The sequence below is a fragment of the Limulus polyphemus genome, unplaced genomic scaffold (genome assembly GCF_000517525.1).
Source record: "Limulus polyphemus unplaced genomic scaffold, Limulus_polyphemus-2.1.2 Scaffold1682, whole genome shotgun sequence".
In the NCBI taxonomy this organism is placed as follows: domain Eukaryota; kingdom Metazoa; phylum Arthropoda; class Merostomata; order Xiphosura; family Limulidae; genus Limulus; species Limulus polyphemus.
In genome coordinates, this window is record NW_013667292.1 from 139,840 (window position 1) to 166,404 (window position 26,565).

Consider the following 26,565-nt stretch of genomic DNA (forward strand, 5'->3'; position numbering starts at 1 on the left):
CAAAATCACTGAAGCTTTTTCATTTCACAATTAGAATAATTTAATGTAAAATAGAAAAAAATAAAACATTTCATTTTTATATTAAATTCAGTAAATAAAATATATAACATTTACCTTATATCTCTATAAATTAAGAAAAATAAGTTATTTAATTACTTTTTTATTAATTTTAATGTTTTTAGTTAAAAAATATAGCATAATAAAACAAATCTAAAAATTATCTCTTCTTTGTACAGTATTCATAAAAATTGTATTATAGAAATAATGAATATGTTGACCGTATTTTTAACATTGAGAGTAAAATAGTACTAAATATTATAAAAGTACACTAAAAGTACTGAAAGTAAACTTTTTGAAAACTAAATCTACCATGAATTTTAATATACTAGAAATAATGATAGTAGCATGATGTTTTCTAATTTATATGTAATGAAAATTGTTATAATCTGATTTTATTCCAAGTGTAATGACAATAGTCATTTTTCTATCCTATATGTAATGAAAATAACTGATTTGTTTCTAGAAGTAAAAAAATTAAACATGACGTTTTTTGTACAGGAATTCAAGAAAGTAACCATGATTTTTCCTATCCTAGAAGTAAAAAGTTTTTTTATAATGCTACATATATATTTCATAAATGAGAAGCATACTCACGAACACAGTCCGTAAGGCTTTTACTTCCTTCTGACTTTGTGTATGTTCCATCTGGACAACGTTTACAGCTTCCTTGCCGTGTGAGGTCTTGATAGAAACCTCGAGGACAGAACCCACATTTTTCTTCAAAGGAAGCACGAGTTCCTGCAGGACAGTGTACTAGTAATAATAAAGGGAAAAAAATTGTGTATGACAAATTCCATTTCATTTGAAGTGCATCTTAAAATGTATTTACAAATATGGAGTCAACAGTATGCTTAGTTCACAGTTGCTCCACTTGCACTTATATATCTTAACAACCTACATACACACATATTTAGGGTAGAAAGGTCAATTTAGATAAATGTAATTATTAGAATATGTTGCATGGAGAAATTGAGAATTATCAACATACCTGTAAACTTTAAGAGTGGAATATGGAAATTATGAAACTTCCATAGGTTATGTAAATATGAAATCCAACAGCAATATTGTTTATAAAGGTTAAAAAAATCAAAGCTACAGTGTATCTACATGAACAGAAATGTTTGATTAAACAAAAAAATGAAAATTAGAAAACGAAAGCAAAGTTAAGGTTCAAGAAAAGCTGCATTTGTCAATTATCTTTATCTTCTTTATCTTCCTAGGAAAGGGATCTTCAATCACCTACTCTTCCCAAACTTCTTTGTTTGTGTGCTACATATTATTTGGTTGGTAATTGAAACTATGGAATGTACTCTTTATTCATATATACTTCTAACAAAATGAATTTTTGCATAAGTCATACCCTATGGAAGTTTCATATTTCAAATATTCAACAATCTACATACAATGTATATAAACAAATTCACTATAATTTTTCACATTTATCACTTTTTATTTTCTGTAAAACCAAATATATTGTTGTATTTCTGAAGTTACACTGCTTCTTGCAATAAAATATTTAAAATTAAGGCTTTGCATTATATATATAACGATATATCTTTAATCATGACAACTACTACTTTGTATTAAACTTGAAATTCACTCATCGCTCCAATTCCTCTGCCAGTATTTAAAAACAATTTTGCATACGATTAATCAAACTTCTCTTGAAAATAAGATGGTAAATTTCAAAATGCAACATAAAATACAGGATTTGTTTGACATATTAATATCAAAAGAAGAATTTCATTTCCTAAAGTCACCCAAATTTTCTTCTATGTTAGAATTCATGTTAATATTGTTAAATCCATAACTATAAACTCAATAATTATCTGTTCATTATTTTAAAAACAACAAAAAACTATTACTTGATTTACCTCATGAAACAATAAAATGACACAACACATGTAAAGTATTTTTACTTACAACAACTTGGGATTTTCCCATTTCGGTTGTCATTAAGAACCTCTCCCTTGTCACACGTAAACCCTCGAGTCACAGAGGATTGTGTTGCTTGAAGTCCAGGACACTGTCCACCAACATTCTGAGCACTAATGTTTAGGATTGGTTCAATAATTGCTGAGGTACTTGGCACACTTAGGTCAAAAATAAGGCCTAATGTAGAGCCACAGAGGTCATATAGCAATGGCTGGTGAACCATTGGATCGATCCTGAGTACATAACTTAAAGCAAGCTGTGGAGCAAACAAAGAGTGGTCATTACCTTTCCTTATTCTAAAATATTCTTTACAGAATAATAACATTTTATAATAGTTTTAAAGCTTATTCTGAAATGCTAATCCAAATACACAATATTTTAATCTTAAAGTTGTATAATGTTTTCTTGTACAAGTTTTGAATGCTTTTACATTCAGACGAATACAGAGTAACACAAGTAACAAATAGATGCAACTACAAGATGGTAAGGTAAAACCTGAGGGTACAAAAGATAGCTTTTGGTCTCAAATATTGCCCACATACCTAATATTTCCTTTAGGGTAATTTTATTTTAAAAGAGTTTTTTGAGTTTCTAGATGAATGTGAAAGTTATTAGAAATACAAACTAATTTTACCTTTATAGTAACATTAAGTAACACACATATAGAGATCCAAGATATGACAGAAACCTTTTTCTTTTGTTATCTTACTGCTTGTTGAAACATTTAAGTCATATTAAGCTACAATCAAAATCCTAAGTACTATTTACATCAGCAACTGGGAACTCTTTTTTTTAAAAAACATGAATGCCCATTATAAATGTGGGATGCTGTGGGTATGAGCACCCATATATGCTCTTATTTTTAATGTGAGGCTTGTGAATAAGCTAACGTGACAGATGGTGTATTCTGTATATGAATACCATTTATGATTTCTGCAAATATTTCTCTTGCTAAGGTACACTTTATTCTCCCACAAGGTAGTTTGTACTCTAATTTAGCAAATATTATGAATTTATTATACTTGTTTGTTCCCTTTTTATTAGCTATATTTTAGTGCACTAGCAATACCAAGCATGGGGCACATGTTTACCTCATTTAAGTTTATTACTCATCAGGATCTCTTACCAACCTACCCTAAAATCTAATTATTTATCATCATCTGGAAAAAGTCATTTACTTACTTACTTACTTAGATGAAAATTCCTTGAAACAGTGAATTTTGATTCACTCTATAAACACGTATATAGGAATTTAAAGAGCTTTATAAGTACAATAAGTTTAGTTTTGCTCAGCCAATACTGTGAAATAGCTATTGTTAATATTCATACGTTTTAAAGGTGGTTTTAAATGGGCAATTTTTTATGGCTAACATTTTGGTTTATCACAATCCCTATTATTAAGTACTATCATACTTATTACTCTACAAAAACATCCTCAAAGAAAAAAAAAATATTACTAATGAAAACCTGATGGTTAATATATTTTGATAAAAAACAAACCTCATTAAACCAACCCAAGCAGACGTGTTTTATCCCTAGAATTTGTGTTAGAGAATGATGACTGTTTATTTTTTTATAGGGATAACTTTTTCACAAGACTAAGTAATTCTTACCAGGTTTTCAGATTTAGCCTGAATAGTTGTGTTGTGGAAAGTGATATCCATCTGAACGTTAATGGCAGAACAGCGCTGAGACAGAACTTGATTCAGAGAAGTGTAGTAAGTAGACACATAGCTGACATATTGATTAAGACAAGGCTGGGGTATTGTACCTCCTGCACGATAGTCAACCTCGGCCACCACATCATAGAAAGCTTGGTCAACATCTAAATAAGAGTATTACACAAATTACAGTAACTGTTCAACTAGAAAGCTATATGAAAATATAGAAAAGTTAATGAGTTTGCAAATGTGAGAGAAGCTAGTCTAAAACAAAACTAGAAAACCTATCTGTTACTACTATATAATTTGTTTTTGTAGGTTTTTATTACAATACATAAAAGTAATATATATTAGCCAATCTAGAATATAAAACTACATACTGTGCTTTATAAGTGTAGTATTTTTTTTCACAATATATCTCCTTGCCTTGGATTTGAAGCCAATACCTCTTACACCTAGGAGAGTACTATACCAATTAAGCAAAAGAGCTAGTCCTCTAGTAGTCACTAGTAAGGCATTTTTTAACAATTCAAACTACTACATAAGCTCTTAAATTAACTACCTTCAGGTACACAATCGGGGATGATATCACTTGGACTCCATTTTTGTTCTTCAACACATTCATATGTCTTGGCTTGTTCCCCATCTGTAAACTTGAATCCTTCATTACATGTAGCCACACAACCAAAACCATTATTGTCCTGATTTGGAAGGCAGTTTACAATCCCATTTACTGGAGGTGCAAGTGACCATGAGACACAGGCAGTAGCTTGTACAGAAACCTGGAAATAGCAAACAGCTTGGTTGCCAAACTTATCAGTTGCAATGACAGTAACATTTCGATAGTTTCCTATTGATATAACAGCTGATTCGGGTGAAATGTTGACAGTGACAGGTCCTGATTTATCTGTAGCATTTATTAATCTTCTGGATTCATTAAAGTTAACTTTGTAGCTGTCTTGTTGTTCCACTAATTCTACTACATAAGACTGAGGGCACTTCAAGGATGGTGGTGTATCATCTAAGGAATTCATAAAGAATAAACAATTAATAAGTAATATCTGCATTTAAATAAGTCAGTCTCATAATTAGGCATAAAAACTAAAGTCCTTGAACAAAAATATTTATAAAATTTCAATGTACCTATAAATGCTTACAATTTACTTACAAGAAGGGAAATCACTTTCACAGAATGCTATTTTTAATAAGGCATATTTATACTAAAGTCCGTTTTAATCAGACTCAACACTGCAATTAGGGTAAGCTAGCTCACTTCATATTAAGAATAATCCTATATGAATAAAATTCACTGTGATTTTTTTGCAAAGAAAATCTACTGCAAATAAAATCCATAAAATATCTCTTCACATAAGGATAATTCTTTTGTGAGGACAATCAAAGTAAAAATATCTTCATATAAAGAACGATTTATAAAGAGCATTAAAGACTTATGGAATTAGTTCTTCATACAAAAAGACTAGTCTAATGTAAAACCTACAGAATGATTTTTTCATATAGACTATTCAACTAAAAAATCTAATAAATGATTTCTTCGTGTAAAGCAATGTAATTATGTAATATCTACAGAATAGTTTATTCACATAAATGCCCTGCCAATATATAATTTACAAATGATTTCGTTATATATATAAACAATTCTAATGGAAAACCTATAGAATGGTTTATTCACATAAAAACTCTTCCAATACAAAATTTATAAATGATTTCTTATACACACACACATGCATGCACAGAACAATTCTAATGTGAAATCTTAATATTGATTTATTCACATACAGACAACTCTGAGTACAATCTACCACAGATAGATTAAAGACTCACTGACCAGGTACTGTGATGTTAACAGTGCAAACAGCGACATTCCCATCAAAATCATAGGCTCGATACTGAATGGTAGTGTCCTCAAATACCATAAGAGGTGGTTTAAAGCCTGCAGGACGTACTTCAAACCGGGCAATACGCCCAGAGTTATCCACAGCAACAGGAATAGAGTAATTAACAGGCTGAAGACCAGCTGGAGATTTAGAGGCAACAACAGGCTCAGAGGGACAGTTTATGAACTGTGGTGGTTCTTTATCTGGAGTAATAGCATTATCACAACATCAGAACATATCAAAGGTCATTTACTTTGAATTATTTTGATTTAAAACAAATTGAACATGTCAAACACTTAAAAGTGCTTTCTACTTCTAACATATAGTGGTTTGGGAAACATATCAAAAATCATCATACTAAACACTGGTAGAACTTACCAACACAAATAGGATACCCTTGGTCATATCCTAGTACAATTTCCTCATTTGTGTCTTCACATCCAGTCAAATCAAATTTCAGACATGGGTTTTTATTGTAAGAAACAATACCCAAAATAATATAGCGGGCACGAACACTAAGTGGCAGAGGGATAACGGTAAGCTCTCCATAGTTTCCTGGTTCTCGACTGGTAAGGTTAAAATTCTGTTAAAGGAAAAAAGTGTATTGTACCTCTACATTGAAAAATTTAGTCACCTTAAATCATAAATATGGGGAAGTATCAAGAAAAAGTTGAAGTCAGTTGTTACCCTAAAAATAACCTGTGGAACTAATACAATGCAATTAGGTTAATAAAAATCTTATTTTTGCCCAAAATGGATGGCTTACATCTACGAACCAGAATGTAAGCATTACACAACAGCTGAGGAAACTATTTTTTGTGGCTAGTAGATGAGGTTTCCACAAAGAAAGTTAAATAGGTAAGTATAATATATCCTTAGAAATAGAAATTAAAATGATATATTAAAATTATTTTGCAGTTTAAAAAAATAACATTCAAAACATTGTAATTTTTGTGAAAGAGCTTTTCCTTTCAGCTGACATTGTGCAGATTAAGTTTAATTTAATACAAATATATTAAAAAACCTACACTATACACAAACATATTTTATATATATATGTATATACAGATAGTCTTATCACTATGATGTACAACAAAAGCATATATAATAAAAAATAATTCTACCAACTACTATCATGATTAATCATACCAAAGAAAAAATAGAAAAGAAACACTGTGTTGATTATCCATAAATAAACCTAGCAAGAACAGAGGTTGAAGCATTACAAGCTACAAAAAAACAAAAACTGAAATATGTAGAAACTGACTCCAATATAATTTGGAAAAAGTGGAAGAAATTACATCAAGAAAATAAGAGACAAAGCCAGGAAATTTGGCTGAGAAAAAAAGGTTTTTGGAACAGCTAGAACAGGAAAAAATATCCTTAAAGAGGAATAATATGACAAGCTACTAAACAGAAGAATAATTGAAATGAATTTGGATTTGCCAATGGAAGGTTCCCAAACCCCCCCCCCCCCCCCACGAAAATGTTAAAAAGGTTTGTCTGTAGAAAGAGAGAGCATAATTGTATCAAAAATTTTATCAGACATTATCTAATCTCCTTAGTTACACACCTGATGTTTAAAATTTAAATAAGAGGGATGTAGATCAAAATGAAATTAGACTTTTAAAATCAGGAATTATTTTTGAACTAAATAACAGATCTACTGAAATTCAAATTAAGGAGGATCTGTATTATTTTAGTAAAAAGTTAATGAAAAAAAGAAGAGGATGAATACCTTATTAATAAGATTATATCAAATTTTAAACCAATGAGAAAAACCAGTTTGACTTATAATAAAATTTGAAAACTGTATTTCTTAAAAGGTATAGTGTTTTGGTTGCAATATAAAACCAGTTATTATAGGAGTATGGCATTAGAACACTAATAACATAATGATTATGAAGAAATGTTTAATAAGGATGTGAACTTTTATGTAAAGAACATAAGATAAATTGGTGGTGTATATATATCAAATTTTGAAGTTCATTTACTGAGGAAGAATGAAACTAATTTTTATTCAAAATGAATTTAGAAAATTTCATATATGACCAAAACTGAATATGAGTAAAATCTTGAAGGAATAATTAATGAGAGGGGGAGAGTGATTGGAATATACTTGACAGCCAAACCTTTTAGATATGTCAAACCACCCTATTATAGGAGGCCAAAATAAAAGTACTGAACTAATGAGCAGTTTATTGGATATTGTTTTAAACATTTTATGTTGAAAGTGCAGAGATATATATAAAACACAATAAAGATTTTCTAAATTAGTTACCTAAAACAGTGGTACCAAGATCAATTGAATTTTTTTTATAATTATATGAATTGTATTAACAAGAGGTTTAGCAAGGAGGTTATTTTAAAAGGTATAAGTTTGGTTTTATCTTGTTGGTTTGTTTGAAGGGGAATATTTTCATCAAATCTTGGAAACTTCTATGGGCACTAACATTGTACCAACCTATGCAATGCTAGTAATGGGTATTCTTGAAAATAAAATGTTTGATTTTTTTCTAAACGAGTTAGAGATTAACAACATAAATCATTTAAAAGTAATATAGAGGATATTTTTCTGGATGAAAGTTTTATTATTAAGAACAAAAGTTATGATATTGAAATTTATTTTTTAGTTCAAACAGACTATATGTAACAACTACATTTATGTATGACTATAATTAAAAAATCATACCATTATTAGATGCTCTTGTAGTGTTGCTCTGATGTGTTATATATGTTAATATCATTTAAAAGTAATATAGAGGATATTTTTCTGGATGAAAGTTTTATTATTAAGAACAAAAGTTATGATATTGAAATTTATTTTTAGTTCAAACAGACTATATGTAACAACTACATTTATGTATGACTATAATTAAAAAATCATACCATTATTAGATGCTCTTGTAGTGTTGCTCTGATGTGTTATATATATGTTAATATCTTATCCAGAGGTGAGAAATTACAGATAAAAAAAAAACGAAAATTTTTTTGATAAAATGTCATTATCCAGAAAAGATTATTGATAGGGGTTTTAGTTTGATGAATAAGTCACCAGGAGAAGAAAGAATTAAATATAAGGATAGAAATGGAAATGTTATACTGCTAGATACTAGTCACAACTCATTGTTCAGAGATATTAATTCATATTAATTTTATTTGAAAACAAAATGATCAAGTTGTAAATAAGAAATTAAAGGTTTTTGAAAATTATAGAATAATTTGGGCCAGAGAACAAATCTCCAAATTTATATAAATCGTTAACCAAATGTTGAAAGGTCATAAACATATACTAATTATTTTACTCACTTTTACTCTATATGTTTAGAAATTCATATTACTTAAGCCCTAGGTCTAACCCCTTAAGGTGGGAGAGTTCAACTCCAGGGGCGACTCAGATATTTGTATGAAATACAATGTTGGATTGTGATATGTTGTAATTCAACATTTGTATAAATTTTGGGTGGTAAATCAAAATTTATTTTGCCTTTGTCTAGTGTGGATGTTTTTAAAAAAGACTCCTCTCAACCGTCAAAGTCACAACAGAATTAGAGGCCAGCTAGTAAGTGAAATACTTGAAGACAAATTTTGCATGTAAATAAAAATTTTGTTTGTTTGTTTACTTGTGTTTCTTCCTTTCCTTTGCTGTCCAAATTTAAACTTATTCTCTGCAGTACATTTACTGAATCTGCATTTTACAAATATGTCCAAATTTATCTGTCGAACATCAGTGTACCTGAACACCACACACACACATAATGATAAAAAATAACAACTATAATGCTAAAGACATGTTATAAACAATGGCATTCATTTCCTAACTATACTTTGATTTTAATACTTACTGGAAAGTAGACAACAAAGTTTTCAGATTCCCGAACTTTATAGAAGAATCGTAGTTCAGTTGGTCGCCCAACCACATCACTGGTTATCACACCTTTAACAAGAATAGATTTAACACGATAAACCCGTCCTAAGTCTACAGTAACATATGTAAAAGGTTCCTGCTGACCACACCACCCAGTGGCACTGTCCAGATACACATTCTGCAACCAAGAAAAAGTTCATATAATTAATAATAATACTGCAATATATTTAACCACAAAATGTTGAATTTTCACTGAATAAATCATTTAATATCACTTGCAAGAGTTAAAAACACTAATATCAAGACATCACATGCCATCATAAAGTTAAGAATATTTCGCTTGAAATAGTATATATGAGAAGGATTACTAGGTTCTATTTTTAAATTTCTAGGAATAACCCTTTCCAGACTAGTAGAATGTCAGTGATAGCTCCTGTTCTTTTTTTTTTTTGTGCTCACACTTAAAATGCTTAACTAAATTGTATGAAATCTGGCACACATTTGATTTAGTATTTATATGATGTTTCAGGTTGTGAATTTTTGAAAATTTTGTTGTGTGTAATAGTTTTTAAAAAGATAAAAAAAATACTTCCTTCCATCTTAATTTTTGTTGTTTTTTACTGTGTGCCTAAAGTCTTGTAGATCTATCTAACAGTTATTTTTCAAATAAAACAATAATTTTTGTGTCTGTGTGTTTGCTTTAATAACAGCACACTAATTTTCTTGTTTTTTCATACAACTTCAGACATACAACAAAAGTAACTATTAGAAAATACAAAATAAATAAATAAAACTGGGTATTTTATTAGTAATGATCAAAAAGAACTATTACATATCCAGTAAGTTCTAACTTCTTTGATATTCATCAGTAATGCATATTTGTTATTTACCTTTACCCATAGAAGCAGTTATGTAGTCATGAAAATAGCATAAAACTCCTATAAATAGCAGAAATGATGACCAGTAGAAATACAATTTGTACTCATATTCTAGACTTACACTATTACAGACAATCTTTTTACAATTATATTTTTGGTCAAACTCAACTTCTCTCTAATAATTATTGCTAGATTTCAATAACTAAAGATTTATTTTACTTGTGTTGAGTAACAATTGCAAAACTCCTAGCTTACCAGACTCATTATCCTGAATTCCTTACCTGATGTATTCTCACCCAATATTCCTGTAGTGTTTAAACAGGATTACTATTGCACGAAACAAATGTCAAAAGAAACTGTAAAAAAATTCCCAGCTTTGTGGTTGTTCCTAAGTATTTTAAACTTCATATTAAAATACTCTGTTCATCTCTATATGAACTTCAACTAGTGACTTTTTCAGAAACACATATTAGTGCTTATCCCACTTTATTTATTTTACACAGATAAACAAATCTTTTCTGTTCTATCATTGTTACCCTATAAATAAAAATCACAGACAGAAAAATCACATGATAAACTAAACATGGGTAAGTATTTTTCCAAATTTGACAGTTTCAGAGTAAATATAAATTTGTTCTTTGGGATAGGTAGAAAACCTATAATTGCATTCTGGAGCTGCAAAGAAATTAAAGATGAAACGTTTAAACAAACTTCCTTTATGAATTACATTACATAAATGTTGCAAGGTTATAAAATCTCAAACCTACAATATTTTTGAGTAAAAATTTGTTGGAATAAAATCAGGAGTACTATTTTTACTTAAATTTTGGTATTTGATATGCAAAGTGTGCACTTGCCACCAGATAACTGCTCACTGGCCATGGTAGTGTTACAGTACACTTCAATTGTTTTTCTTCTTACATGTAAAATATTAAGCAGTTTTCAGATGAGTTGTATTTATGTACTTACTGTAACCTCATAATTACTTCTCTGTGAGGTGGCATTAATGGCAATGTCAGGTATTGATCCAGCAGCTATTCCTAGGGGTTTGACAACTTTACATTCTGCACCTATATAAATTTTTAAAACAAACAACAGTGATAACATTTTCTAACTATGTATTGAATATTTTACAGAACTTCAAATTATTAATACATTACTTTTATATTCTTGGCATCAATAAATCAACCTTTTATGCACTTGGCATCACTGTAAAACTAATGCATCAAAAAAATCTCCCAAGGTACCACTTCACTTTTAGCTGATCATGATGACCAATACTTGGGCAAGTCAAATAAGAGAACATGAAAATTGACAAAATCCGACAAGTAAGTCCATCAGTGGATTATGCAGTCTATTTATTTAACACCCAATCTGTGAGCCAATGAAAGCAAACTTGGAGGGATTTGGGGTTACAAAGAGGTGTCCAGTATTCAAGTTAAAACCATGAAAATGTACTCTAAAAAAGTGTTTGATCTTTTAACTTCAAAAAACCACACTTTACTGCCAATAGAACTCCCTTCCAAATATAGTGTTTGGTCACAAATATGTAGAGTTTAAGTTTAAGGAGCTGTATTGTGTTTCTCTTACACAAAATAATGGAAGTATTCACTTCAGGTAGGCACCACACTTAGTCACCTTACAGCAGCATATAAGTTTAGTTGAGTCTTTCTTGGCCATTTATATCAACATAACTAAAGAAAAGGCTTGACAGAGCTGACGAACTAGATCTTGCATTGTGCAACATTTGCAGATGCTACCATGTTTTGGATGGGGATAAGAGTTTTACTCCCTCATATCCTGAAAAGTAGTGGTGTAGCTTACATATTTCTTGGAATTTCTCCATTCTTTTGTTATTATATAGACAGCAACTGAAGCACTTTTCCCTCTGGGATTATGAAACTCCTAAATTCGACATTTTGTAATAAAGTACATTTAACACTTAACTTGACATTCACAGCTGGGTTTTGTAAATGTTTTTAAGTGCCACAAAACAAGATCTTGAGATGTCATATTTCTTATTGATATCACCAACAGTCAACTGATTTGTTAGTCTACAACAAGAGTGGCTGTTATAAACTTAATTAGAGATAATTATAACTATTCTTTGTCTGCATAAGTATATATCTCTCTTGATTTAACAGCTACTTGAGGTCTAATGATAACTAAACCAGAGGTGTGGTTATATGCAATAACGTTTCTGTGCTTTTAATGCATTACTTAAGACAATGTTCACACAGTAATAGTAATTTTCAGCCAAACTTTATCACCACTTTATTAATGACATTTTAGGTGTTTGGATATGACCTCACATCATCTTTGGATTGTCAGTTTCCTTTACAGTATTTACACATACATTTGCTTCACACATACTCATATCGGAATGATCACTAAATCTAAACATTTTTTGGATATTATGATAACTACTGCAAACAATAAACTTACTCACAGTTTATATAAAAAAACTTCACACAAAATCTAACATCTCATATTTTGAATCTTATTATCCTCCTGCTGTTCAGCAAGGTATTACTTTAGGCCAAATTAGATACTTGTTGGTTTGTTTATTTTAATGAAAAGCTATATAATGGGCTATCAGCACTCTGCAGGTAATAAAACCCTGGATTTTAGAATTTCAAGCCCATAAACTTTCCACTGACCTATTAGGGGACAAAATTAGATACTCTACAGAATAAGCAACATGACAAAAGTTAAAAAAGATGCAACAGAGGATGACAACAAGTTATTTTCCAAAATTTTATCCACAATCCTATATAAAAATAACTTTAACAGACTGCACAAGTCCCAATTGAGATATGAATGTTTGTAACACACAATGAAGTTTTTGACTTGTTTTGATAATTATACATTACTATAGATTAAAAAATAAAACATTTTGCCAGTATGGTTTCATCAGGTGAAATGTTATTACTGTATTTCAGTAAAGGTTTAGTTATAACTAATTTTTTCAGTCAAGCCTAAGTGAGACTCTAAAGTCACTTGAAAAACTGTACATTAAATAATGGTATGTTCTATGTGATAACAATATTGTTGAATCTAATATTATTCAAAGTAAACAATAAAATACCACATATTGAAGAATAAAAGATACTGCATAGTTTGCCATACTTCACTGATAATTCTAAAAGATAATCATCTGGAAATTAATGTATGCAAAAGTTAGATTTATCTTTTAACCCTATGTCCCCAGCACCATTTTTAAATTCCTTTTTGTGTATGGTACTGTGTTACATTGAAAATTTAATTAAACCACTTTACTTTCAATATATGTCAATGAAATTAACATTATTATAACGTATGTTATAATTTGAAATTTTGTTATCTAAATCATAATTACTTTGTGTCATGTGATCCACGCACTATGGAAAATCTCGACTTTAGCAGTGCTTCTCTCTTAGCTACATAAGCTGGCAATGTACATGAGCATGTATATGTAATGTACGAGTGTTTGACGTACTTGACACATGATATCTAAAGTCTGTAGTTGCTGTCTGGTAAACAGTTATAAATTTTACAATCCTTGACAGGTGCCACGTCCACCTTCTATACTTTGCCTTGATATCTACAACATACATGTAGTTAGTAGACACAAGTGTATACAGTCATTAGAAAGAGCTCAGTTTACACTATACTCCACCAATGGTTAATTTGAAATTGGTGAGCAGTTTTCCTCACAGTGTACGTGTAATTACTGTCAGTATTGTTGTTCGCTTGATCGACTATAGCACTTACGGTGGTTTCTGATCTAAAAATGTTACAGTTAAATTGTATTTAGGTCTTACTTTTATATTTTAGTTAATTATCTATTATTTGTGTTTTAAAAATCATATTTGAAAGGTTTAATGATTTTTATAAGTTTAACTTGTTATCAGCTGGATAGTAAAAGTGTATAGACAAGATGGCATCATTCGCGTTTGCAAAGTGTTATTGAAACGAGTCACTGTGCATAAGTCACCATGTAATAATAATAAAGCCCTATGGCCACCAGATGACATATCTGGCATAAATAATAAAAGACAATGAATTGGAAAGGAAAATTAAAAATAAACTATACGTGAAAGATAAAGACATGAAATTAAGCATCAAGTTTCAAAACACTTCTATGAAGAGTAATATCGGCACGGGTACCTTTTACTGTGCATGACACAAGGTTTTAGTGTCTTACATTCAAAATTTTATTAAACTACTTTTTGTTTATGTTATACCAATTAGAATAGCATAAACTCTTAGCTAATAATCCATATTTTAATAGTATACACAAGTTTTAAGTTCTTAATTCTAAAAGGAAATATATAAAAAAATCCTGAATTTCCACTAGTGTAACACACATGACAAATTTTGTCTTAGCATGTCATCATCCCTCAAAAATGTATAAAATTAAATATAAAATGCTCTCTATAAAATCGTTATTGTTTAAACAGACCATAATTTTTATAGACTTCAATTTTTTTTGTTACAGGGCTATCAAAGAGAAAATCAAACCCTCCTGCCACACCCACCTGTCACATCCTCCCTTTCACAATTGGTTGATAGCTCTCTCTTACGTTTCATTATATATATATATATTATTTATAACCAATAGAAAGTCAAGGTTTTCATATATCAAATGGCATTTTGCATAACATTGTGTTTTGAACAGATAACCGTCAATGTCTCTCGGAGTAGAAAGTTTGTTCCCGTAGGAAAGTTAACGACTAGCTTGGATGAATTTGTAATGGTTTTTTTAGCATAGTTAGAAAGCCAGAAAAATTTTTAGAAGTAAGTGAATTTGTCTACTTTTTGCATGTTATTAGTCTATATTATTTGATGTATTATTCAAGTAAATAAAAATTGTTAAGTGCTTTACCATAATGCTAAAAAAAAATCAGGCTTAACTCTACTCGACGATCAAGGGCAAGAAAAACTAAGATTGGGTAAGTACTTTATTTCTTGTTTTTCATATTTATTATTATAAAAGTAAGTAAAATTAAAAGTATGGATCTTTTTAAGATATTTAAGACTAGAATAGGTAAAATAAGTAATAATAATAATATAATTAAAATTGTTCACGAAGTACACACGCTAGCAGCTCATTGGTAATGTAATTTGATAGCGTATTGTGAGCTGCACATTTCCCAAGTGATTTACCTTGATGATAATAGGTAGAGTTAGTGATATAGTAGAGAAAATGGAAAATAAAATATAAACAGTTACCTTAAAAACTTTTGATATTCATTTATGGAAATATACGAGGACCTTACCTTTCACACAAGTTATTGGGTCTGTGTTGTAAGGGATATATCCTGGTCGATCACAAGAGAAGCTGACTTTTGAACCTTGCTCATATCCCAGAGCCTTTTGTTTTCCATTTGGTGGTCTGCCCGGATCTTGACATACGGGGCCTGTGGATGGTCAATGTCAAACATTAATTCATCATACACTTGCTGCCTAGTTATCAATGTAAACAAAATTATGATTTAAATTCACTGAGTGCAATTCTAATTTAATATAATTTTGCATTTGAGGCACTATGTAAAGCTCTAAGATTAATCTTTCCAACGTATGGCAAACTGGTCATATTTTAATAAAAAATATTGTACTACAGGATATTTACCTTCACTGTATAACATGACATAAGGACAAGATAGCTATACTTAGAAGATTGCACTACAAAGTATTTGGTCTTCACTGTATAATATGTCACAAAAACAAACTGGACAAGCTTAGAAGAGTTCACTACATTATTTATTTTCTTTTCCATTTTTTATGTAAAATGTAGATGACCTCCAAACTGTTTTTTTTTAATTCATCATGCAACTTTACACCCCATAAGTTCTTCCTTTACTGTTTTGTTCTTTTTTGTTGGAGTTATTGTGCAAGAAGATTGTTAAAACAATTATTATTTTAGATAAAATAATGTTCTTTTAAAAGTGCAACCTTTTTAAACTTTACAAGTTTCTTGACTTTTAGAATACAGAGGAAAACAAAAAATTGGTAATGCATAAATTTACTCATATATAGTGATATTCATTAAAAAATAAAAGTTTCAAAAACTCACTTTAAAAACACACATATATAGCAAATTCCGGAAGCATCTTTGCATTGACTTTTTGCCATATTTCCTATAATTTGAAGTTTATTCTTTGTCTCAAAGTCAGCTTTCTATTTGCTTGCCAATATATAATTTTTTTTATTGTGGAAATATTGGATGGTTTAAAAAGTAAACAAAATATTAAAAATTTCATCATTATTTGTCCTTTAAATAATTTTTTTATGTATTTCTTAATGTAATGTATTTAAAATTTTGTAGTTTCCATAAAACAACAGCCTAACAATATTAAAATGTTAGAGCCAAAATCTACGTCCGTAAATGTAAAACAGTGAAAAAAAGTAAACAATAATGGGCAAGAGTGGCAATTATTTACCTTCACAGCGTATGTCTCCAAAGTCCCAGGTGCCATCATTTTGACATCTGATGACATTGTCGTTCATGTTTGTTTTACCAGCCAGAGTAAATGTTTCATCACAACTAAAGTAGAAACTAGCACGATAGCGAGTGTCAACATAAAATCCATAGGTGGCACCCGTTGTATTAGGTGGATGACCACAATCAATTCCTATCAAAATAAAAATGAAGGAATTTTAAATACCTTAACTAGTAAGCTAAAGCAAATTCCTGAATACTTGATCATATACTTATTATTACTATTGAAAAGCTCAGGATTTTAAAGTACAGAAAGGTATTTACCTGCTTATGCAAATACTGTTCTTACCAGTTACTAATCTTTGCTTCTTCTAATTGTATATACTTAATGTTATCAATTCAATTGGTAGCACATTGATTTAAAAGAAAGGTACTCATTCAATATATTTTAGTATTAACATTATCCAATGATGATAAAAACTGTATTCACTTGGGCAAGTGGGTGGAGATCCCGATAGCCAGTAGTCAGGATGACCATCCTGAGGGTCATACACACACTGTCTAAAGTTTGCTGTAACTGTCCCATGTGAAGGTCTACCAACTTCATTACAAGAAATAGTGGCATTTTCTAGGAAAGGCACGGAGCTAACCTCTTCACTGATTTTAATATCCAGTCCTTGGCCTGGATCATCAGCTAGTGTAGTACACTGAGCATCTGTAAAACAAAGATGTTGAATAAAAGCACAATTTATGGAAAGAGAAAATAACTTATTGCCTTGATAACAAGGACATCTAAGTACTGCAAAAACAATTTACTCACACATATATAAAATTTTATGTCAAAAACTGTTACATATTTAACACTTAGTTATGTTGGTTCATTTCCATCATAAAGACAGGGTTTAATAATTTTTGTTGTGTTGGTTCATTTCCATCATCAAGATAAAGTTTCATAATTTTTTAAAGACATTTGTGTTGTTTTAGATACTCAACTAAGACAAGCTTTTAAAAATATTATTTTGTTACTAAGTGTTTCTGTATTGATTTAGCTACTTATTTAACTTCTGATCAAAGCAAGCTACCTACACAGATCAAAAATAAAAATATATACCTAGTAATGAGCATAGCTAACTAAATATAATGTACAAACTCCATTACTTATAAGGAGTAGAATGTATCATTTCCTCACTTGGATACCCTCGTTGTTAATGATATTTTATGGCATAAGATCAAACTTATAATCTTGTTTCGTTATTGGTTTAGTTTCTACATTAAGAAACATTTTCATAATTTTGTTTTACTGTTTACATAGCTTCAACTATTGCACCAAAACTAGGCTTTTTGATTTGTTTTCTTGCTCAGTGTTACTTCAGCTTCTTCATTATTTAAAATACATTATTTTGGTTGTAGTTACAAAATAAGAGTTAGCACTTTATGCTAAAATGTCACATATTAAAATATTGTAGTATACAATAAACGCATACTGCAAGTAATGTACTGCATTTGTTGATAATATATGAAGTTATTGGAATATTACAAGTTTTAATGTTTACAGACGACAGTAAAATGTTCTTTTAATAGCCAGTTGATCCAAGTTTAAATTTAGATTCAAATGATTTTAAATGAACTTGTACATTGTTGCGGCATTTAAAAACTGGGATATTAAGAAAGTTATAAAAGCATTGTTTGAGAGTTATTCAGTGTCCAAGCTTCAGTAAAATTAGTTATTAAAAACCTGCATTTATAACAAAATATATGTTACAACCCTGTGAAGTAAATTTACAGATGTCACTGGTAGGCTACATATCAAAAGGGTTGCATTGGGGTTTCTTAATGCGATTACAGAAAAAGTTTCTCTATCTGAACAAATTCTCAAAACATGCTAAATTTGTTATTTAATCAAATGAAAGAAAAATGTAAAGTCTATCAATGAATCTGTAAATTACGTTACAAAAAAATTAATAAAAACACTTACATTTACATTCAGGAGCTGTTCCGTTCCAAACCCCATTGCTGTTGCAGAGTAGTGTAGAGCTCCCTTCCAACACATAACCAAAATTGCACTGGAAACTAACAATCTGTCCAAAGTGAAACTCCTTCTTGGTGGATAGCATTAACCCATTGTCTGGGTTTGCCAAAGGTGGACACATCTTAGCTGCATAAAGATGAAAACAAAAGCTTAGTGGTCTAAAATACACATAATTTCAATAAAACAAAACAACAATAATTATAAATTCATAAAAAACAACAAAGGAATAAAATCTTATAGGTCCAAAATGTGGAAAAATTGGATTTAAGGAAAAAAATCATAAGACTAAAATTTGGATAAACTGTAATTTATATCACAAAAATTATGTATATCTTCAACAAAAGAAAGAGAATAATATCTTAGTGGAGCAAAAAGTGGATACACTGTAATTCCTGAAACATGAAATGTAGGCACATCTTTACTAAAACAGAAAGAACATGTTTCCTTGGCAAAAATGTAGATAAATTGTAGTTCCTATTATAATAAAACATCTTCATTATATCCAAGAGAATGAAAGTTTGGTGGTCGAAAATACAGACGAAATATAGTTCCTGAAACAAAAATACTACCAATATCATCATCACTTAAAAAGAGAGAAGAAAAACCTTTGGGTAAAAAATATACAGATAAATTATATACCTTCACAAAACAATAAAAAAAGAGAGAAAATGAACAAAAGTTTCTGCTTTAAAATAAACTTAATTTAGCAGTTAGAATAATTGAAGAAATAGTAAATTATTTTCTAAACAGTTTGAATTAATAATTGTGCTAGAAACTTATATATTTAAGTAAAAAAAAATTTAAAAACATATTTTTAGATATTTGTATGTTTCATTATAAGCAAAAGCATTATTTCAGTGTGAAGGTGCTCCATATATGGGGACAATGTAATGTGTAATTAATAAAATCCAAGTAAAATGTCTGTTTAACCAAATCATTAACAAATACTGAGATGAAATCGTTTAATCAGCTTACAAGCATGTGGTAAGAAAAAAAAAAGGCATATATAATCAACTTACGAACACACGTCTTGTTTATTTGATATAAATCTCCATCCTTTAACCCTGTCTCACTAGGTGGAATGTAAAAACCACTGGTACCATTTTTAGTGTACAATTCATAGCCAACATTGCACAAACAGTTAAAACCTCCTGGGTTATTGATACATCGCTGATCACAGCCTCCATTGTTTCTTGAACACTCATTCACATCTACAAGAGAATTATTCACAAGAAATTCAGTGTCTTTTCTGTTAAAATATTGAACACTACTATATCAATTTTGAGAATATTTACATATTTTGATAACTTGTTCCTAATAGACATTTAATTTTAAATAAATAATGAATTTGTGTAAGATAATTTTTGATGTTGTGCTTAGTTCACTAGAATTAAAATTAGCTTTGGTGCCTAACTACTAAGTTTATAAAAGAACTCAACAGCAAAGACAAAATGAAGTCTACTAAATGCATGAAAAAAATAACATTCTGTTTCTACAGTTGCTTAATTTTATCAACAGGAATAAAAATTAGTTGCAACAAGGCACAATTACCTAAGCAGTCCTGCCGAGAACAACCCATCAATTCAAGCTGCAGGCAAGGAGCTATTACAAATTCCATGACAACAATGCGAATATACTGTGTTTCTAAAGGAACAGGTAGATTTACAACTGATAATCCTGAACCTCCATTACTGTTCAACTGGAACTGGACAGGCTGAAATTCAAATAGCAGCTATTTTGAAGTACAACTTTAAAACAGATCAAAATTTAATAACATTTACAAACTACAATATATGTATATTCTAGTGGACCCATTTGGTACCTTTTGCTTTTCTACTCTCTGTAAAATTCAAGTAGTAGTATCATAAGTTGTTAAATGTTTCTACTTGAAAGTTCTATTTGAGTGTATTAAACATTTTAAATGTTTTCACTCTAAATAAGCCTGAAGATAATAATTTCTTTTGAGAATAATCTCCTAATTTTATTAACACTTTAAGAAGAATTGCAAATTCTTTTCATGCTTTTAGATAATACTAAGCCCCACCTCTGGTTTTCAAAAATGTGAAATTAGATCAATATAATAACTGCTTTATTTTTTATTTCTCTTTTCTCACCCATCATATGAATATCAGTGTTAAATTGAAAAAGAGTCTACGTTTTAATACTCATAATGCTCCAGAGAAAGCAACTCAAGCTTGTGTTTTAGATCATCTTCTGGTTTTTGGCATTGTAACTTTTATAGAATATCACATAACTTTTAGTGGCTATTTTTTTTTAATTCTGAGAACTCTGGAAGAATTAATATGAGAGGTAAAACAGAGTATTATCTTTCTGTGTTGCAAATTTCTAAAAGAACTGGTACTTTAGAAGTTAGTAATATGAAATTTGAAAACTAAATATTTTGTTTTTGTTTTGCAAGTTTGTATAAATATAAAATATCAAAACTAAATATTGTCCTTTATTGTGTTGCCAATTTTTACACAAACTGTGTAACTTTGAAGTGACTGATAAAAAATGCAAAAATACCATTTTTCTGTGTTATAAATCTATATACCATTGGAGTGACTATTAGCAGAAGTAAAAACATAAGGATTCTCTTTTTGTGATGCAATTTTTTACAAAACAGCTTTGTAACTTTGATGTCCTCATATGAAATGCAAATATTAATACATTGTTAATTTTGTGTTGCCAAGTTTCACACAAAATGTATCGAACTGGAGTAACTATCGTAAGATGTAAAATAAATGCTGTCTCTCTGTACTGCAATTTCTACAAAAACTGTGCAAATATGAAGTTTTAGTAATTCCAATGTCAAACCTAGCAAACAATCACTCAGTCTTTACAACAACAACAAATTAAGGACCTAGAATGCAGAAGGACATGATTAGTGATTTGTAATGGTTTAAAAATATAAAGTAGGATAAAATTATAAAGATGAATGATTTAGGGGAATAAGCTGCTTAATAAAGAAAACAAAAATGAGCTTTCATTGATGAGTAATTGAATTAGAGTTCAGAAATACACACACGACCAGCAGCAAGAATAACAGAAAAATGAAATACAACAAAGATGGAACATCACTAGCAAATCCTGGCTCTCTCAGACACAAGTCTTCTGTTTTCATACATTGAGAACAATTTGTCTGAGCTCAATAAAACTACATTAAGGTAAAGTAGGATACAAAACAATTATCTTGTGAAACAGGAGCTAAGGTTCTTGCCTAGACCAATTACAGAAAGAAACATTTCAGGTCGAATTTGGCAGACAATTTCCACCTAGTTTAACATGTTCGAAATTACCATTTTTAATTTTTATGTATTAAACATATATATATATTTTTTTTATCCTGTATAACCAGATTGAAAGCTAAATTGTTTTAATTAGTTAGAGTTCTGAGGAAAAGTTGAAATATCAGTGTGTGTCATACAAATGTTTGTGTGCAGATATGGAAAATCTGGAAGTTTACCTAAAAAGTCAGATAAAAAAAATTTGAAAAGAAGATAGCTACCCTGTTTTTTATTAAACATTTCAAGGATACACAGTTTTTGTAGAAAGATACAACACAAGATGATATGCAATTTTCACATCTCATAGTTAATAGTTATTGTATAGCATACAAATACTAAATGTCGTACTCTTCTACAGTATATACTTTCAAAATATACTTCAAACTGGAGCACCACAGAAAAAAACTGATAACAACATCATGACTTGATACTAGACAACAAGATGTTGCATATTTATTTATAAAATAAAATTAGAAAATTATCACATAAAATAACACAGAGAGAATTTTGAAGACTATTTGAAAATATACCAATAATTGGCACAGCTAAGCAGTACAGATCACAGATGGATACAAGTTCTGTGACAAAAATAAAGATAAAAGGATGTGACCACAATTTTCCTTTAGTTGTTGATCCCTTTTTCAAATTCCATGACTTTTCTAAATTTCTGAAGTTCATAGCAACCCTAACATGATGTAAAAACTAAATATTTTATAGCTTTGTTGCTAATTTCTACACAATCTATGCATTTATATTATTACATTATACAAGATGTAAAAAACTTGGAAATTGTGTTTTTGTGTTGTGGATAAATAACCAAAGTTATTTATTTGAATCTCAATGACTAACAAGCATATTGGTCTCTTTTTTTTTAACAATATGTAAGATTTATTTTAGAAATTAAGTTTCTAACTTTATTTACATTATCAAATGGGCTAAATAAAGTGATACAAGCTTATCTTTAATTTTTGAATACATAAAAATGCTTTAAACAAAAATTGGATTTAAGATACAAGGCATAAGAATAATTTTTAAATGTTTCTATTTTTTTTAGTAAAACTTATGTTAAACCTTGAGAAGTGCACGTTAATTCATGAAAGTAATCTTGCCCAACTACTGAATGAAGATGAAAAGAAGTGTTTTTGAAACTTTTACCGATTCCTAAGTTAGGTTTAAATGTTACATTAGTACTTTTTAACATTTGCTCCTTCAGGACTCACCCTTTAGGAAAAATAAAAACTTAAACCCACCCTTTATTTTTCAGGAAATTGTAAAGTGTTGGCCCTCACTACTGTTGAGTGCAACTTTTTCTATTAGCTGTTTTTTTAGTGCTGTAAGTTCATAAACTTACCTCTTTTCCACTGGGGGACTTTTCTATAAGCCAGTCACAGAGTTAGAAAAACAAATCTGTCTTAAATGGAGTTTAGTCTGTATTTTCCAGGTCTTAAACTTGTGTTCACTTGTCTTATCATTTACAGAATAAAGTATAAATAATTCACAGGCCTTTATCTAATTAATCCCATTTATAATCTTGTAAACTTCAATGGGAAATAAGTTAATAGATCTTAATTTATTCACATAAGATAGTAAAAACCATCTTAGAAGTGCTTCTCTGAATCCTTTCCAACAAGTTAATATCATTTCTTAGAGAAAGAGACCAAACTGTAATCAGTATGAAACCAAACTATCATCAATCAATTAAACAAAAGAATAAACAAAATATCAGAGAAAACAAAAAGAAAATTAATAACTGTATTCATAAGAAGTTATAATAAACTTTGTAACAAAATAAAAATGAAGCAAGATATAACATACCTTGTCTTCAGAGTCTCTGTAATCTCTGAATATATCTGTCAGATCATCTGTATATTGAATTAACACCGTGAGTGGAAATGCATGAGACCCATTATCACGAAGAACTGACTTGACACGAAAGCCACGCACAACTGTTGGGGCTCTCAAATCAATTTGGATCCAGTTTTCCCCTTCCCGATGAATATTTCCACACCAACCACCAGGACTGTCAAGTCGTAAAGCCTAAAATTATTGAGTAGTTATTATACTTTACAAGTAAAAATAAGCTTTTTGGTATGCCAAATCTTGAAAATGAGAGTAAAATAAATAATAAAGTATATAATACACTGAGAGACACTTTTTTTTTTGCTATCAGTAACACTTGGTTAAATCTAAAAACATTTTTCAGCTTTAAGCTATAAATTTTTTTACTATTATATTTAGTTTTGAATCCAATAAACATGATCAAAAAAGTATATCATAAAAAAAATCAAATGAAAACTGTCAAATGGACCATAATTATGAATAGAAATGATTAGTTTGAACTACAGAACTTCTGTTTTACTAGTTACTTTTATTTGAAATGTTTAAAGTTCTAAAGAATACAATAATCTTTTTAATCAACAAAAAGCACAACACTTTATACTATTTTCCTAATTACAATTTCTTAGAAATATTCAGTATCAACAAAACAATCAACAGTATTTTAGTTTTGTTTATGATGCAGTTATAAGTTTTACTTTCCTGAGAAAAAGAAGGCAAAATGTACAAAAAATGTTTCACATAAAATGTAAATTACTTTTTTTAACTACACATTTTAATGCACAAAAAACTATACATGTTTATGACTTTTTCTTATAACTAAATGAATGATATTAAATCCTGCAATTAGATGTGAACATTTGCACATTTCAAAGATAGTTTAGCCATAAGAAATAGACAGTAGTAAAGATATGAAACTTACATTCTTACTATAACCAGCTTCAGTTCCTGAAGCTCGAATGCTGTTAGGTGGAATTGTTCCACTACTGATACCAAGATCTCCAACTGGTCGACAGTCTATAGCAAGAAGGCAGATAGATACAAAATAAGTAAAAGCAAAAATACGAATTCAGTTTGATTGTGAAAAAATTTTAAAGTTAAATAAGATACATCATTTAAAAGGTACTTTCAATCTCTTAAAAAAAATCACATAACACCACAGACCTAAAACTTTTGTTTTAAAAAAACTGGCAAAATAGTTTACTTTTATACATAATTTTTTTTTTTTACTAAAAAGAACTGATCACATACTGAAAGCTAACATCACTTATTTTAAGTACATAAATGTTTTATTTAACATGATTATATTCTTTATGATGCAATCTGTGAATTACTAAGCCCAACTCTTACGTTGTTTCATTTTGTTTGAGTGACAAAGGTCCAGTCCTCTTTAAAATATCTTATGTAACTAATATTTTTTCTTGATTGTTTAAATTCTGTTAAATCAAGTGTATAATGAAAGCTTTTTGAGGTAGAACAAAAATAATTACACTAAGCACATGCAAAGATCCCAAGAAATGTTTAAATATCTCATAAACAAAAAGATAAAATTCTAGTGCTCTTCTCAGAGTAGTAGGAATTGTAAAACATAATTTTATTGTGCAACATTTTGGTCATACATCCAATTCAGGAACAGTTAAACATTTTGTGCCCGATATAGATCTGACAGAAAAAAAATTTTAGGATGTTAAAAGTAGACTGATTATTTTTCTTATTACTTATGATCCTATAAACTAGTTTGGATATGAAACATACTAAAGGATTCATAGTTATGGTGTAAGAAAAAAAATCTCAATAATGACTATTTTTACACTTGTAACTGTTGCTGAATGCTTATGAATAATGTATCTTACCAAAGTTTGGTTCAAATCCAGATTTACACTTGCAGAAAAATCCTCCAGCAGTATTCGTACAGACAGTAGAAGCCGTATCACACGATGTGGCTGAACACTCATTAATATCTGAAAATAAAAGTATTTAATGCCTTAACAAACCTTTCAACTTAGTTCATAAAGCTATATAGAAATTTTCATCATATTTTATGCAAATATGACAAGTTGGTACTTATTACATAGCAATAACAAAAGAATATTAATAATTCTATTAGAATTACTCTGTACATTATGTAAAAAGCAAAACAATGTCTTAATCTTTACAGATGTGCTCTAACTAATTACTTTGAATCTAAGAATGCTCTCCAAAATTAAAATTTTAAACACTAGAGCTCAACTATGTTTCTAATGAACTCTATCATCCATTGGCATTTAATTTGCTCAGTATGAAAAAATAGTAACAAAAACTTATTATAAATTAAGCATCATGAAACCGAGTGGAAAATTCATGTTTCAGGAAAAAAAAAAACTCAAATAGATAATGAAAATATAAATTGATATACTAAACACAACAGAGAAAATTACTTTCAAACTGTGGATTATGTACTATATTCACATCAAATTACATATGTGTTAGGACATATTATCAGGAAAGATGACAATGATGGACCAAAAGTTAAGCTATAAGAAGATGGCACTTATGGAACAAAAGTTAAGTCTATTATGGATGACATTATAAATCAAATATCAAGCCAATGACAGATGGTGGAGATGGAGCTTTGTATCTATTGACTTCTGTGGGTCAAGCAAATTTATGAAAGGGACAAGTTCTGATTTTTCTGATATAACAAATGATACTG

At 29.4% G+C, this 26,565-nt stretch overlaps 1 protein-coding gene across 1 annotated transcript in view; it reads right to left on the bottom strand.

Moving 5' to 3' along the window:
- Positions 1 to 26,565, bottom strand: part of LOC106464543 — a 90,107-nt gene that overhangs the window by 25,414 nt on the left and 38,128 nt on the right. The window contains 17 exon segments of the mRNA XM_013924687.2: positions 655 to 813; positions 1,984 to 2,251; positions 3,609 to 3,820; positions 4,219 to 4,677; positions 5,503 to 5,754; positions 5,930 to 6,134; positions 9,397 to 9,597; positions 11,267 to 11,367; positions 15,559 to 15,699; positions 16,723 to 16,914; positions 17,212 to 17,436; positions 18,697 to 18,876; positions 19,770 to 19,961; positions 20,302 to 20,464; positions 23,853 to 24,074; positions 24,796 to 24,890; positions 25,727 to 25,834. Of these exon segments, the coding sequence (XP_013780141.1) occupies positions 655 to 813; positions 1,984 to 2,251; positions 3,609 to 3,820; positions 4,219 to 4,677; positions 5,503 to 5,754; positions 5,930 to 6,134; positions 9,397 to 9,597; positions 11,267 to 11,367; positions 15,559 to 15,699; positions 16,723 to 16,914; positions 17,212 to 17,436; positions 18,697 to 18,876; positions 19,770 to 19,961; positions 20,302 to 20,464; positions 23,853 to 24,074; positions 24,796 to 24,890; positions 25,727 to 25,834 (3,375 nt within the window).